The sequence below is a fragment of the Anoplolepis gracilipes genome, chromosome 11, assembly GCF_047496725.1.
Source record: "Anoplolepis gracilipes chromosome 11, ASM4749672v1, whole genome shotgun sequence".
Lineage (NCBI taxonomy): Eukaryota > Metazoa > Arthropoda > Insecta > Hymenoptera > Formicidae > Anoplolepis > Anoplolepis gracilipes.
In genome coordinates this window covers 2,525,001-2,539,448 of record NC_132980.1, presented here as the reverse complement: position 1 = coordinate 2,539,448, position 14,448 = coordinate 2,525,001, and the positions used below count along the sequence as shown (strand labels likewise).

Genomic DNA, 14,448 nt, shown 5'->3' with positions numbered 1-14,448 from the left:
CGGGCGACCCGAGAGAGAACTGTTCGCCACTAGGACGCCGCCGAGCGCACAACCAAGCGCCCGCCTATCGTGTGCTTCCGTCCAGTCGCTCGCCACCAGGACGCCACCGACCGAACCGCCAAGTCGTCCACCACCAGTACGCCCTCGACCAAACCAGCGTCACCCGGACGAACACCGACGGTCCGCCCGGGACCCAGCCTATACATACTGCTCCTGTATATATCTCATCCCTGCGCATCTGTAAATACCGTGTCTACGAATAGTATTGTACAAATAGAATAAACATGTCTAAGAACGACATAAGAAAGGGAGTCTATCACCCGCCGTGCCTGTCTTTCTCCCGAATCCTGGAACCGACGAGCTTGTCCGAGACGTCGGGAAAGGCGACACATGGCGCCCGAACAGGGACTCGACTAGACCGACTAAGGCACGGTTGGAACCACCCTATGCTATTGTGGATATATCGTCTAAACAAGGAGCAACTCACTGAGCAGCTGACCCAGCGGGGGCTCGACAGCAAAGGACGATTCGACGACCTACGAAAACGACTACGAGACGCCGTCATGACCACCCAACCGCCAAGGGTAACTTTGATCAAGGCACCGGAAGAAATCGACCATAGCGGCACCACCACCCCCGAACCTCTGGGGGATGATCCATTAAACCAGATCCGCAAATAGGGCTGTCACTTTGACGGCAGAGACCCCTTGTCTTTCCTGGAACGCTTAAACGAACTAAGCGCCGCCTATGGCTACCCCGGCCAACAACTGCTGATGGGGCTGCCCGAGCTCCTAAGGGGTGACGCTCTGCTCTGGCACCGGAATAACCACCAGGACTGGCACACCTGGGAGGATTTCCGCCGCGATTTGACCGCGCAATACCTGCCGCTCAGCTACCTCCGACAGTTACGACGCGAAATATAGGCGCGGAGGCAACAGCCGACCGAGGTGTTTAGCAAATACGCCACCGCGGTACTCACTATGATACGCCGAGCCGGGGGATACACGCGGCAAGAACAATTGTTCGAGAATGCCGACCCGGATTACCAGCTGTACCTCCGACCCGACGAGATCCGCAGCGTCTCGGAACTCTGAAGCCAGGCGGCACGGTACGAAGAAATCACAAAACGTCGCCAAGATCGGCTCCGAGACAACCGGAAAGCCACTAAAACCCAAGTGGCCACCACCACGTATGACCGCGCCACCTGTTGCTGGCGGTGCAAGTAGCGAGGGCATACTCGCACCACTTGCCAGCGCCCCGCCAAGAAATTTTGCTCGCAATGCGGGAAAGACGGTGTCCTTACCCGCGATTGCCACCCGCCAGCGGGAAACGCCGAGCGGTCCGGCGAGAAGTCGGCGGCCGACCGCGAATAAAATATACGCCGCGTCCATACATCCGGATACGCGCTGCCGGACGCCGAAGGTGGGCTTTGATCGACTCGGAATCGGAACTCTCTTTTATTAATGGGCCCACCGCCACCATTCAGGCTTGCGACCTGACCATTCGGTTTGAAGACTGCGCTCTACGCCATCGATTTATCGTCATGCCAAACCTACGTAACGGCATTCTTATTGGAGCGGATCTCTGGGCCAAGCTCCAGCTCACCTTGCCGCCGCCACCGGTAGCTAGCTCGACGAGGGAGGAACACCACGGGGTATGCCGACCGCCCAAACCACCGAAAAAATTGGCGTGATCTCCGAAGGACTGGTGCCCCGAACGCCCGCGGAAGAAGCGCGGCTCCGACAATTCTTGGCCGACGAGATGGAAAAGTTCGTTTCACCATCCAAGGACCGACCGACCTAGCTACCCACTAGCACCAGATTCGGCTAAAGACCCAGGTGCCGATAAAACAGCGGTATCGGCCGCGAAACCCGGCCATCATCGACCAGGAAGTCTAGAAAATGGAAGCAGCCGGCGTGATCGAGCCGTCACACAGTGCATGGAGCTCGCCAGTGGTATTAGTCCGAAAGAAGGATGGCGCCTATCAGTTCTGCATCGACTTCCGCAAACTGAACCAGGCATCCGAGAAAGACGCCTACCCGCTCCCGCACATCACCGCTACGCTAGATAAGTTACGGAGCGCCCGTTACCTCTCGACGCTCAACTTGAAGGAAGGATATTGGCAAGTGCCGCTCGAACCAGAGAGTCGCCCCGCGACCGCGTTTACGATACCCGGGAGAGGACTCTACCAGTTTCAGGTAATATCGTTCGGCCTCCATTCGGCCCCTACCACCTTCCAGCGGCTCTTGGATCAAGTAGTAGGACCTGAGCTAGAACCACACGTGATGGTGTATCTGGACGACATCATTATCGCCAGCCGCTCCTTTGACGAGCACCTGACGCACCTGGCCGAGGTCTTTCGTCGTCTGCACCTGGCACACCTCCAATTGAACGTGGCCAAATGCCACTTTTGCCAAAGCCGCCTCCAACACCTGGGACACATCGTCGACCGCGAGGGAATCCGGACGGATTCGTCCAAAGTAAGCGCAATCACGAGCTGGCCACCGTCCGCCACGTTCCAATTCCTGGGGATGGCTTCGTGGTACCGTCGGTTCGTGCCCGGCTTCTCATAAACGGCCGCCCCACTGACCCGCCTTACTAAGAAGGGAGCACGGTTCCTTTGGGCGAACGAAGAGAAAGAAGCATTCTGGCACATCAAACACGCACAGACCACGGCACCACGTGCCGAGGAAGCGGTGGAAGGAACGCTCTGCATTGACAACCTGAAGAGTCACACACATAGTCACATAACACATCGTTGGCGCGCCTTTTTTTTTTGTTCGCGCAGAGGAAATCTCTAAGGAAATACCCAATGTCCGCGGGGACGGAACATTGAGAGCCTCTTGCCTTTTTTGTCGGTGAGGCCAACGTCCGGTTTGTGCGCGCCTAGTATCAAGTAACAGTGAGAGGCTTCTTCGTGTCGTGCGTTCTTGCCGGGCGCCGATTGGCTGATCTCTTATAATTAATATCGCATTAATTATTGCGAAAATTGCAAAATGGTAGATAACTTTTTTACTCAATTTAACCTACTCTACTTACACCTGACGGGTGGTTCGCGAGTTATGAGACACCCTGTATATATGTATACAGAGTGGACTATTTTAAACAGTACGGTCAATTTTCTTGTAAACTAAGCGAAAAATGTTTTACACAAAAGTTGTATGGTTTCAAGGGGGCCATAAAATGGTACCATTCGTTTGACCTTGGATAGTCACTTTAAAGTCACGTGAAGGTTACCTCAATTTTTTTAAATGGCAACCCCAATTTTTGGTAAATATCCTGTTTAAGGGAAGATGCTCCGATGTCTTTGACCTTGACATATGTTGTCAAGGTCATCACCCTCAGTAACGCTTAAAAAGTTTTAGACGTCGCTCGTTGTTTACTAAAAAGTTACATACAAAAATTGTTAAAAATTAACGTTTTTTGCAATTATTTTATCAAATACTTAAAATTTTAAAAATGTTTCAAATAAAAGTTGTAAGTCTCTTCAAAATACACGTTTTATATCCTATCCGTTTTTATTATATGAGTGATAGTTTTCGAGAAAAACAACGATAAAGACTATAAACCTCATACAATAATAATTATAATATCATACATAATATAGTCCCACTGTATCCGCGCATACACTTTCCTATCCACACAACAAATGGATTGAGTTAGGTTATTTTTTTGGAAGTGGAATCCCCCGCAAGGGGACGGAACCCTCTGTATCCACGCATACACTTTTCACGCATAGAAAGTCTACGTGCGGGCACAGTGTGTTCCGCCCCCCTGCAGGGGGCTCCACTTTAAAAAAATAACCTAACCCAACCCATTTGTTGTGTGGATAGGAAAGTATATATGTAGAAATTGTATGCGCGGATACAGTGGGTTCCGCCTCCTTGCGGGGGACTCCACTTCCAGAATAAAAATAACCTAACCCAACCCTTTTGTTGTGTGGCTAGGAAAGTGTACGCGCGGATACAGTAGGACTATATTATATATTATGTTATAATTAATATTGTATAAGGTTTAGAGTCTTTATCGTTGTTTTTCTCGAAAACTATCACTCGTATAATAAAAATGGATAGGATATAAAATGTGTATTTTGAAGAGACCTACAACTTTTATTTGAAACATTTTTTTAAATTTTCAATATTTGATAAAATAATTGCAAAAAACATCAATTTAAAAAAATTTTTGTAACTTTTTAGTAAACAACGAACGACGGCTAAAACCTTTTAAGCGTTACTCAGGACAATGACCTTGACAACATATATCAAGATCAAGGACATCGGAGCATCCTCCCCTAAACAGGATATTTACCCTATTTTTTATTACATATTCTTGTAGCTGACCTCAAAAGCTTTCCAAAACACTATAATAAAATATTTTTTCATTAAATACTTTTCAAGTTATAAGGCTTCAAAGTTGCAATATTTTGACATAAAATACAAGATATCTCGTAAAATATTCATTTTTCGATTATCTTACCCTAGTACTTTTATGCATAGAATAATGAAACAAATCAATTGGCGTAATTAAAACACATAATTATGTTAAAGTAAAAATGTGTAACTGTTAGTTGCAAATTCAGATTTTTTCTTAAAGATAACTATGTGTTTTCTTTACACCAATTGATTCGTCGGAAAATTGACCGTACTGTTTAAAATAGCCCACCTTGTATATATAATTTTTATTGAATATATATATATATATTATTTGTATTAAATGTTATTTGTTTGGTTTGTATTTATAGAATTATTGAAGCCTATCGACTGCGTTTGCGAATGAAAATTATTGGCATAATTCTATTACATAGAAAAATTAAACTTGTCGACGAGGAAGATCTCTTCGATTCTGGGTTCGTCCCATACTTAAAACTAGACTCATGGGAATTGAGAACATTTGATACAGGAGCTCCGCTTGTATGATCATGAAACCTACTTTAATTTTATGAGGATGACACCAGAAACTTTTGAAGACATTCTTTCTTTGGTCGGACCATATCTCATTAAGCAAACCACAAACTTTCGAGAGCCAATATGTGTGAAAGCTCGGTTATCATTAACACTTCGGTAAGTTATGAAATATTTAATTTTTTAGGTGCCACTTCCTTGGGTTCTATTATTAATATTATAATAATTTTTCGTAACTATTAAATAAGTCATTGAATGACTTTTAAGAGGGTTCCGACAGCATTTCGGAAGCTATCCAGCAAAATGAGATCAATTGTACTAACATTACCAATATGTAACTTATAAAATGGTTTTCTAGTTTACAAAATATATTTAAATAAATAATTTTCCGGCAATCTTTAGATATTTAGCTACTGGAGATTCCTTAAAATCATTGTCTTTGGTCTTCAAAGTTGCGATAGCTACTGCATCTAAAATAATTCGAGAGACATGTAGAACGATATGGTTTAGTATGCAAAATAAATTTTTAACACCATCTGAAGAAAATTGGCTGCATATACAGGGTGTTTCCACAACATACAGATCATTAAGTTGGATTGCCTATCTGACGATCGGCAGGAGCATGCTTTACCGACCTCGCATAATCGAAACATAATAAAATCAGAGGATCAATCATGTAATTTTTTCTTTGTGAAAAGTGAAAAAATAACATATTGATACCCTGCCCACATTTTTGTTTGTAAGAATCATCAAAAATTTTTTATGCCATGGATTTTTTCGCGTGGGTTTCATGCGACACAAAGTATATGAGACTGCCAAGATCCAGAAGATTTTAAAAATAGAATTCATAATACATGTACGAAAATCACTCTTTCACGTATGATTACCAGAGTGAGAAAAAATTTTATGCAGAGAATTGCTTTATGTTTAGAAGAAAATGGAGGTTACATTGAACACATGTTATAAGCATAAAAAAAGGTATTTTGTTTAAATTTATTATATTTTATTTCTTATTTAATCTGTGTTATTATATTTTAATCGTGTTATTGTATTTTAATTGTGTTAATTATGTTATATTTTAATGTTATATTTTAATGGTGTTATCTATTATTTTATTTATATTAAATATTACAATTATACTGCATGTTAAAAGCCGATTTCAGTTTCTTCATTCCCTATTGGATTTGCATTTAAGGGGATCCCGGAGTGACAAGAGAACTCCGACGGATTTGCGTCCTCTTCTTAGTGGAACTAAAATTGTCGATAATACCGATCGATTATTCCGATCGATAATACCGATAAATTTAGTTCCGTCGTTACCAACGTATATATTATTACTTTTATAACCTATATAAGTGACAGCACGTGTGACAGCTGATAGCAACCTTGTGCTGTCACAGAGAGCACACGGTTAGGTGCTGTTCGCCGTGCTATTTTTACTGGCATAGTGCGATCACTGTGCTGTCATTTGTCAGCTAACAAATTTAGGCTATTCTAAATAACCAAACGTGCTAATATGCCAGTACACAATGCAATAAATATGCAGTCCCTATGTGTTTCTTTAGGCATTGTGCTCGTCTGGTGCAGAGTTAGCTGTGGACATCACAATATAGGACGTGTGTACTATGCAGCCATCGTGTGAATATTTGTATATCATCTGTACATTTTGACTGTCTGAACTGATAGGCAACTAAAAAATTAATAATAACTTTAAGAAATTCACTGAAAACTAGAATTATATATACGTAATGTTTATGAAATAAATTGTTTGTTTGAATAGATATATAATTCTTGCTATTTTCAATTACTAAAAACATAGAAACAGGTTTTGAACATTTGTTATAACTTTCAAAACTCATTTATATTTTGCATTATATAGAATATTTCGTGCAACTGTGAGATGTACCACATGAAAGAGAAATAAGACAGTGTGGAAATAAAGAAATCAATTTATATTTTGCATGAGAGCCAGTCGACAGCAAATTTTTTATCATCCATGGCAAAGCGTATCAAAAAACACCAAGCATAAATGTTAGCTTTTATCAGTTAAATTAAAATGACCACTGTTCTCTCTCTCTCTCTCTCTCTCTCTCTCTATATATATATATATATATATATATATATACACACATATAGATAGAGAACTATCCAGATAACACAAGCTATTCCAAAAAAATTTATTTTTATGTCACCAAGTTTGAGTCCCTCTTGAAATACATATAAAATGTATTCTATATGTATTTCAAAAGGGACTCAAAATTGGTGACATAAAAATGAATTCTTTTCGAATAGCTTGTGTTATTTGGGTAGTTTTGTATCTATCTATCTATATATATATATATATATATATATATATATATATATAGAGAGAGAGAGAGAGAGAGAGAGAAAGAGAGAGAGTGGTCATTTTAATTTACCTGATAAAAGCTAACATTTATGCTTGGTGTTTTTTGATACGCTTCTTGCGTGAATTTCTTAAAAAATTATTAATCTTTTAGTTACCTATCAGTTCAGACAATCAAAATGTGATTGTTATGTAACCGCTAATCCAGACTATATGTATATGTATATACAGGGTAGGCCAGATAACCTGTTACTATGATCTCTGAAAATACACATTATAACAAAAAATATTTTAGACAAAAATTGTATGGTTACGAGGGGGCCGTAAGATAATGTCATTGGTTTGACCTTGAATAGTCGTTTGAAGGTCACGTAAAGGTCACTTTCAATTTTTTAAATGGAACACCCTATTTTTCGTTGTATATTCTTGTAGCTTAGCTCGAGAGTTTTCCAAAACACTATGATAAAGTATTTTATCATAAACTTTTCGAGTTATAAAGATTGTTGTGCCTCCGTGAAGGGGCACAGGGTTTTTCGGGATTCGTGCAGGGAAGGCCGGGGATACGGCGGGCAGTGGCCTCTATTTATTTTAATAAAGTTCTTGTTTTTATATGTGTTTGCTTCTTCCTTTTATTATAATAAATAACAGTAGATAGACTCAATGGGTTGGTATTTTGTCACTGCTCCCAGCGAACGTTATGTCACTCGCGTTTGATATCGGTTGAAGCGAGAGAGCGGTATCTCTCGTACGCTCTGTCGCACGGGTAGTCTGATACGCGTCGACTTATCTCAGGCGCGCGTATATCTCTTAGTCATTCGTGTATGACTCTGTTGAATCTGGTTAACAGCTGCCCGTGACGATTATTACTCGTTAGGTTCTAATCAACGACTGCCCGTCGCTTCATCGCGGCGGGTGCTGAGCTTCCCTCCGAATTGCATGGTTTTTCGGAGGGGGTCCCTTAGCAACATGACCAAATATGGTTATGTTGCTGAATTTGCGTTTTAGTGCAGGCGAGGAAGTTCAAAGTCGAATTTCCTCGCTTGTACTTTTAGCAATTCGGTGACACCTTTCCGGTTTCGTGTTCGCACTCGGTCTCGGGCGCGCGTGGCTCGCTGCGTCAGCGGCTCGCGCAATTATCGCTTCGCTCGCGATGCATTCCTGCATCAATATAATTATATGTATATATATATATATATATATATATATATTCATTAAGTCTGTAGCCTTTTCTGGGGCTATAACAAGTTTGAAAGTTACAAACTATTGACATAAGGTACAAAATATCGTAAAATATTCATTTTTCGATTATTATACCTTTTTTTGCACAGAATAATAAGATAAATCGATTAGTGTAAAGAAAACAGATAGTTGTTTATAAACAAAATATGTAATTTGCAACATGCAGTTGCTAATTTTTTTGAAAAGATAACTGTATTTTTTTTACACCAATCGATTCATCTTGTTATTCTATGCGAAAAAGTATTAAGGTATGATAAGCGAAAAATAATTATTTTGCGAGATACTTTATACCTTGTGTCAAAATTTTGTAGCTTTCAAACTTTATAACTCAAAAAGTTTGAAAAAATACTTTATCGTTTAGTGTTTTAGAAAGCTCTCGAGATAAGCTATAAGAAGATGCAATGAAAACTATAGTTTTCTATTTAAAAATTGAAGGTGACCTTCAAATGACTATACAAAGTCAAACTAATTGTACCGTCAAATGTCCCCCTCTGAACCCAATAACTTTTATCTGAAACGTTTTTTTCTAAAACGTATCGTTTATTAGGTATTTGGGTGTATCCACACTTTGGCACACCCTCTATTCATATACATGTAATCGAATTTTATTCTTCTTTGAAAAGCATATATATGCTTTGCATTGCTTACAATATACCCAGATAGCAAAATATATGCATTCTGAGTTCATATTGTTCTCATATTTTGACAAACATAGACACAGATGCGGGCTCATATGCTGCTCAGAATGCAGACATGTCATGATATCTATAAAAGTTCACAAAAGAACGACATAATGAATACATAAATAATGTTTGTACTACTATTGTGTACTCATGTGTGCGTAACTTGTGTTCATGATATGTATCATCATGATATGATTACAATATATACATCATATTTCGATCAATATCATAAGATCATGACGTGATGAAATCTGACCATTGCTATCTGGGTAACTATTGTAAGCAATTTTATGGAATTGTATATCAAATAAAGACAAATAAATGCTATAAAAGCAGATATACTTCTATTTTACTGTTATCTATACTCTGAGATACATACGTTTAAATTAACGTGTACGAGGTGATAGAGCAGTAAAAATATGAAATATTTTAAATATTGAAAATGTAGAATGGGCCCCTCCATCGCCCATTTCCGTGAGAACGCAACCAAAATATTTTATTCATTATTTACGTCTCTCCGATTTCAATTTACGAACAGTATTGAGACATCTTTTTTTCTATTATCAAGATAATGGTATATTATCTAGGAAAAGGCAATAATTTGTTACCTTCTATAATTTTAAAAAGATGCTCTCGCATATATTTAACATTGTTTGAATAATTTTCCTCACAAGGATTGCCTCCTAAGGCTATAGTTGTGGTGAAAGCTGCAGCATAAATGCCACAACTAATGCCATCAGGTTGTTTTTTAACTTTTTCAAAAAAAATGTTATTTTTATTTATTGTAGGATAACGTAGACGAATATAGTTTTTCTCCTTAGGTACCAACTTATCATATGTACAGCCAGGTAGGCTATCATACACACGAAGTTTGGTGCCATCAAAGAAAATACATCGCCAGTGATCACTACAATTCCCTCCAATGATTTGTAAGCTTTTCTTACTTTGGCTGGCTGTAATCATATGAGGGAACTCCAGATATTGCACACTTTGCGTTTCATAATCTGAAGTTTCTCTTACGATACACAAAAAACGATCTAATGATTCATCGTTTATTTTGCTATCGATAGGCAAGATGTTATTCATAATAACAGGAAGAGGAGCAATCGCATTTAAAATTTTTTCATATGTTGCTATATCATCTCTAGTTATATCATAATTGTTAGTTGAATAACTAATTATGATACAATCATCATCTTGCTCTGTATCGAGAACAGCAGCGGTAGCAGTAGCAGTAATTGCTGTTTCTGTGGGCAAAATATCCATTTTAAATCTTTTACTCTCTTGGAGAAGATTTTCACTTTCGTTATTTCGCCGAACAGATTTTCGATTTAACTTTTTAGCTGCTTCCGCTTTTGCTTCTATGATATATTCTGGATCTCTGATTGGCATATGCCTATTATAGCGACTATCCAATATTTCTGAAAGCATGCATTTATGATAAAATCGATCTAAAAAAGGCAGCATTTGATTTTTCCAGAAATCATTGTCGGTATTAACACGCACTATTTTAATACTTTTTGGCGTCCAAACAGCAAAAATACAATATTCTCGCTGTGTTATGTTCAATTGACCTTGAACTTGATAAAAATATTGATGATTTCTATTCATTTTATTAGGATCTTTTTTATCAAAAATGCCTTTCAAATGAGATAATGTCTCTACGGCTTTTTCTGCTGTCAAATGCTCAGCCGACTGAGGACATTTAATTTCTACAAGACCATTTTCTTCAATAAGTCCGTCAGGAGACGCACCCAAAAAGTGATTTTTATTATTGATAAATAATTCGCAAGGTTTTATTTCTTTATTTAATTTCATGGCTAAATCTTTCCTTGCTATTTCCTCTTTATCGCGACCATATTTCATAGCCTCAGTATCAATAGATGAAGGATATAAAATATTTTTTACAGTCATAGCGCAAGACGTTGTTTTTCTCATACGACATACGACTCTAAAATTAGATGCCGTTAACATTTCCCGTCTTAATGACAACCACAATTCGGACTCGTTTTGATCTCTGGTATCAAGTTCAATTTGTTGCCAATTTTTTGCATTTTCGGACAACTTTTCAAAATGATTTTGCTCAAGTTGTTTCAATACATCGGATGGAAGATCCGGTTTTTGCGATTGCGGACCGTAATAACGATCTGTTCCTGACTGTCGTTTGAATTTTTTCTGCCTTCTTTGTGCTTCTCGAGATTTTTTGGTTCTTGCAACTTTTATTTCTCGTTGCTTTTCCAAATTCTCTACGAGAGGCGGAACGTTCTTACACATGTTTTTATGTAATTGTGTAAGTACTTCTTGCGTATTATATTGCAGGACTGCTCCTGCAACTCTAGCGTTGTAAGACCCTCGTTTACCGAAATGAATACGCTTTCCGCCTATTTGTTTGCAGATAATCGAGTTGAACGATTCTGCAAGATTATTCGTCAAATTAAACAATAAGCTGCTGGCGTGAGCACTTAGATATTCGATAGCTTTTTCTATCCTTGGATAGAGACCGTATAATTTTAGAAACGGTACATAATTTTCCTGCGTTTCATCACGGTTCTCTCGACATTTACGACCACGTACTTCGCATCGTTTATGTTCACCAAAAATATGACGGAATGTTTAATATATCTTTTCGTAATTCCTCAGTTTGATTATGTAGAGGTTGCCTTTCTTCTTTTCGTAGAGCTGCTACTTCTATTACTTCCTTTCGTATTTTCTTAATATTGGCGTGTATAACTTTTCGTATTTGTACAAAGCCACGCTGTCTTTGCTGAGTTTTTGACTGAGTCGTCCCAGCTACAGCGTCTAGCTTTTTACACAAATTGCGAAGCAAATGATTGGTGCATTCTATTTTTTTTACTATTACGTTATATTCACAGTATGGTTTGTTATCAGCAATGGCCTGACACTACTGTCACCATCGGCAATAATTGTTTTGTAAATCAGTCCATGCATTTCGAGGCTACATTTAAAACCTTCCACGATGGCATCGCTTTCCATACTTGTGGAGCTTGCGTTGCGATCAAAATTTTTGTAGCATTTGTGAGCTCTTGGTTTAATACCTTTCCGCTCTGCTACGTCACATACGCAGTATTTATTACGGATACCGACGAAGAGAATCTTTCCCGTACGGTAACCAATTATGGCTCCAATACCGGAAGAAGAATCATAGGCGTTGTCGTACGATCTTTTCATCCAACTACCATCCGCTACGACTGTTATATACGGAATACCGTTTATAACTTCATTTTTTTCTAGAGCAAGTTGTTTTTCAATTTCGCCAGCCATTTTCATATTTTCCATGGCTGTTTCTTGAAAAGTATCAATTAACCTTTCCCTATATTCAATATAGGTTTTGTCGGACATACAACGAACATTTATGGCTGCACATAGCTCTTCAAACTGGGCAAAACCAATTCCCGTTGTGATAGTTCCTGCTACAGCAGCTGTATTAATGTCCAATGTTTCCGGTTTTTAAGGTTCTGACCAGATGTTAGCTTCATAATGGCACATTTGGCACTTGAAGAACAATTGTGTCATTAACCCAATGCGACGAGAATTTATGAGTTTCCTTTCAATCTTTAAATTGGCACTCTATTCCTTGCGCATGATTATCGAAAGTCCTGTGAATTTCATTCCACATAAAAGAAATATCAACAATGCGACGACCTTCAGGCATGTTTTCCTGAATACGATTTGTATTTAGAGGACTATTTTCGATAACAAAATCATTGTTATCTTCGCAAAGATCGATATTTTCTCCTTTATTTTTTTGACTTTTCGTTACTCTGGTATCAATTTCCGAATCCATCATTTCAGACAGTGGTACCACTGATTCTCCAATGGATTCTCCAATGGTTGATATTTTGAGTAACAAAGTCGACCATGCAACAACTTTTAGGCATGCTTTCTTGGATATAATTTATATCCAGAGAGCCATTATCGTTATAATTGCTACTTTGATAAATTTTTTCATGTTTACTTATATTTTATGTTCTTGACTCTAAGCATTGCTTTGTTTGGGTACTAATTTCTAAATCCATTATATCGGAAAATAATGTTACGGAAGTAACATCCGATGATGGATTCATCGCTACCCTTACAAACCTCTATGTTTCTGGAGTCATTTGCCTCTTGAGCTTTTAATAATTGTCGCCTACAAAAATATATAAATTAGTATTTTGTAAAATTGCATATTTTCGAAATATTTTTCTGTTGAAATGAAAATGAATCACCTTGTATAATTTAAGAAATACTAAAATCTCTGAAAAATAAGTACAGTCCTTTATTTACATCTATCTGTTACTAAAAATTTACTACAACCAGCACACGAAGTAATCGCCTCTGGCATGTTTTCTAAAACCAGCACCCGAAATAATCGCCTCTGGGATGTTTTCTACTAAAACCAGCACACGAAGTAATCGCCTCTGGCATGTTTTCTAAAACCAGCACACGAAGTAATCGCCTCTGGCATGTTTTCTAAAACCAGCACGCGAAATAATCGCCTCTGGCATGTTTTCTACTAAAACCAGCACACGAAGTAATCGCCTCTGGGATATTTTTTAATAAACAGAGCGCTCATGCAAACCGCATCTGATATAAAGCAGCCAGCTCACGAATAGACTGCCTCTGGCACCACAAAAAAATATACTACAAAAAAATGTCGAACATCAAGATAAACAAAGGACTGTAGTATTATTTTTTAGAGATTATTATTTTACAATTTTTTATTATGTATACATGTATGTATAATTGTATACATATACAGGGTAGCCTAAGGGTTTTGAAACGGTTAAACATCTCGAAAATAAAGTATTTTTACAGAAAAATGTTTCACACAAAAATTGTATGTAGTTTTATGCGGTGCATTACATTGCTATGCTATGATTTTGAATAACGTTGACAAGATCACGTAAAGATTATCTTCAATTTTTTAAACGAAATGACCTATTTTTTTGCATATTCTTGTAGCTTACTTCAAAAGTTTTCCAAAACACTTTGATAAAATATTTTTTCATAACTTTTTGAGTTATGTGGCTTGAATGTTACAGTATTTTAACATAAAATACAAAATATTTTCTAAAATATTCATTTTTTTATCAATTGTATTTTATCGCACAGAATAATGTGACGAATTCATTAGTATAAAGAAAACACATAGTTGCTTTAAAAAAATTTATATATGTAACTGCAAGTTGCAAATTACATATTTTTTTACAAAAGCTATCTATGTTTTCTTTAGATCAATCGATTCTAATTATTCTAAGAGTCTAAATTATTTTGTACA

At 38.2% G+C, this 14,448-nt stretch overlaps 1 protein-coding gene across 1 annotated transcript; it reads right to left on the bottom strand.

Annotated features, from left to right (window-relative positions):
- Nucleotides 1-9,746: 9,746 nt before the first annotated feature.
- Nucleotides 9,747-13,283, bottom strand: LOC140671392 (uncharacterized). Its single transcript, XM_072902639.1, is given in 4 exon segments — nucleotides 9,747-11,772; nucleotides 11,774-12,068; nucleotides 12,071-12,737; nucleotides 12,739-13,283. Coding segments are annotated over 4 exon segments (3,225 nt in total). The 5' UTR covers nucleotides 12,976-13,283.
- Nucleotides 13,284-14,448: the final 1,165 nt, after the last annotated feature.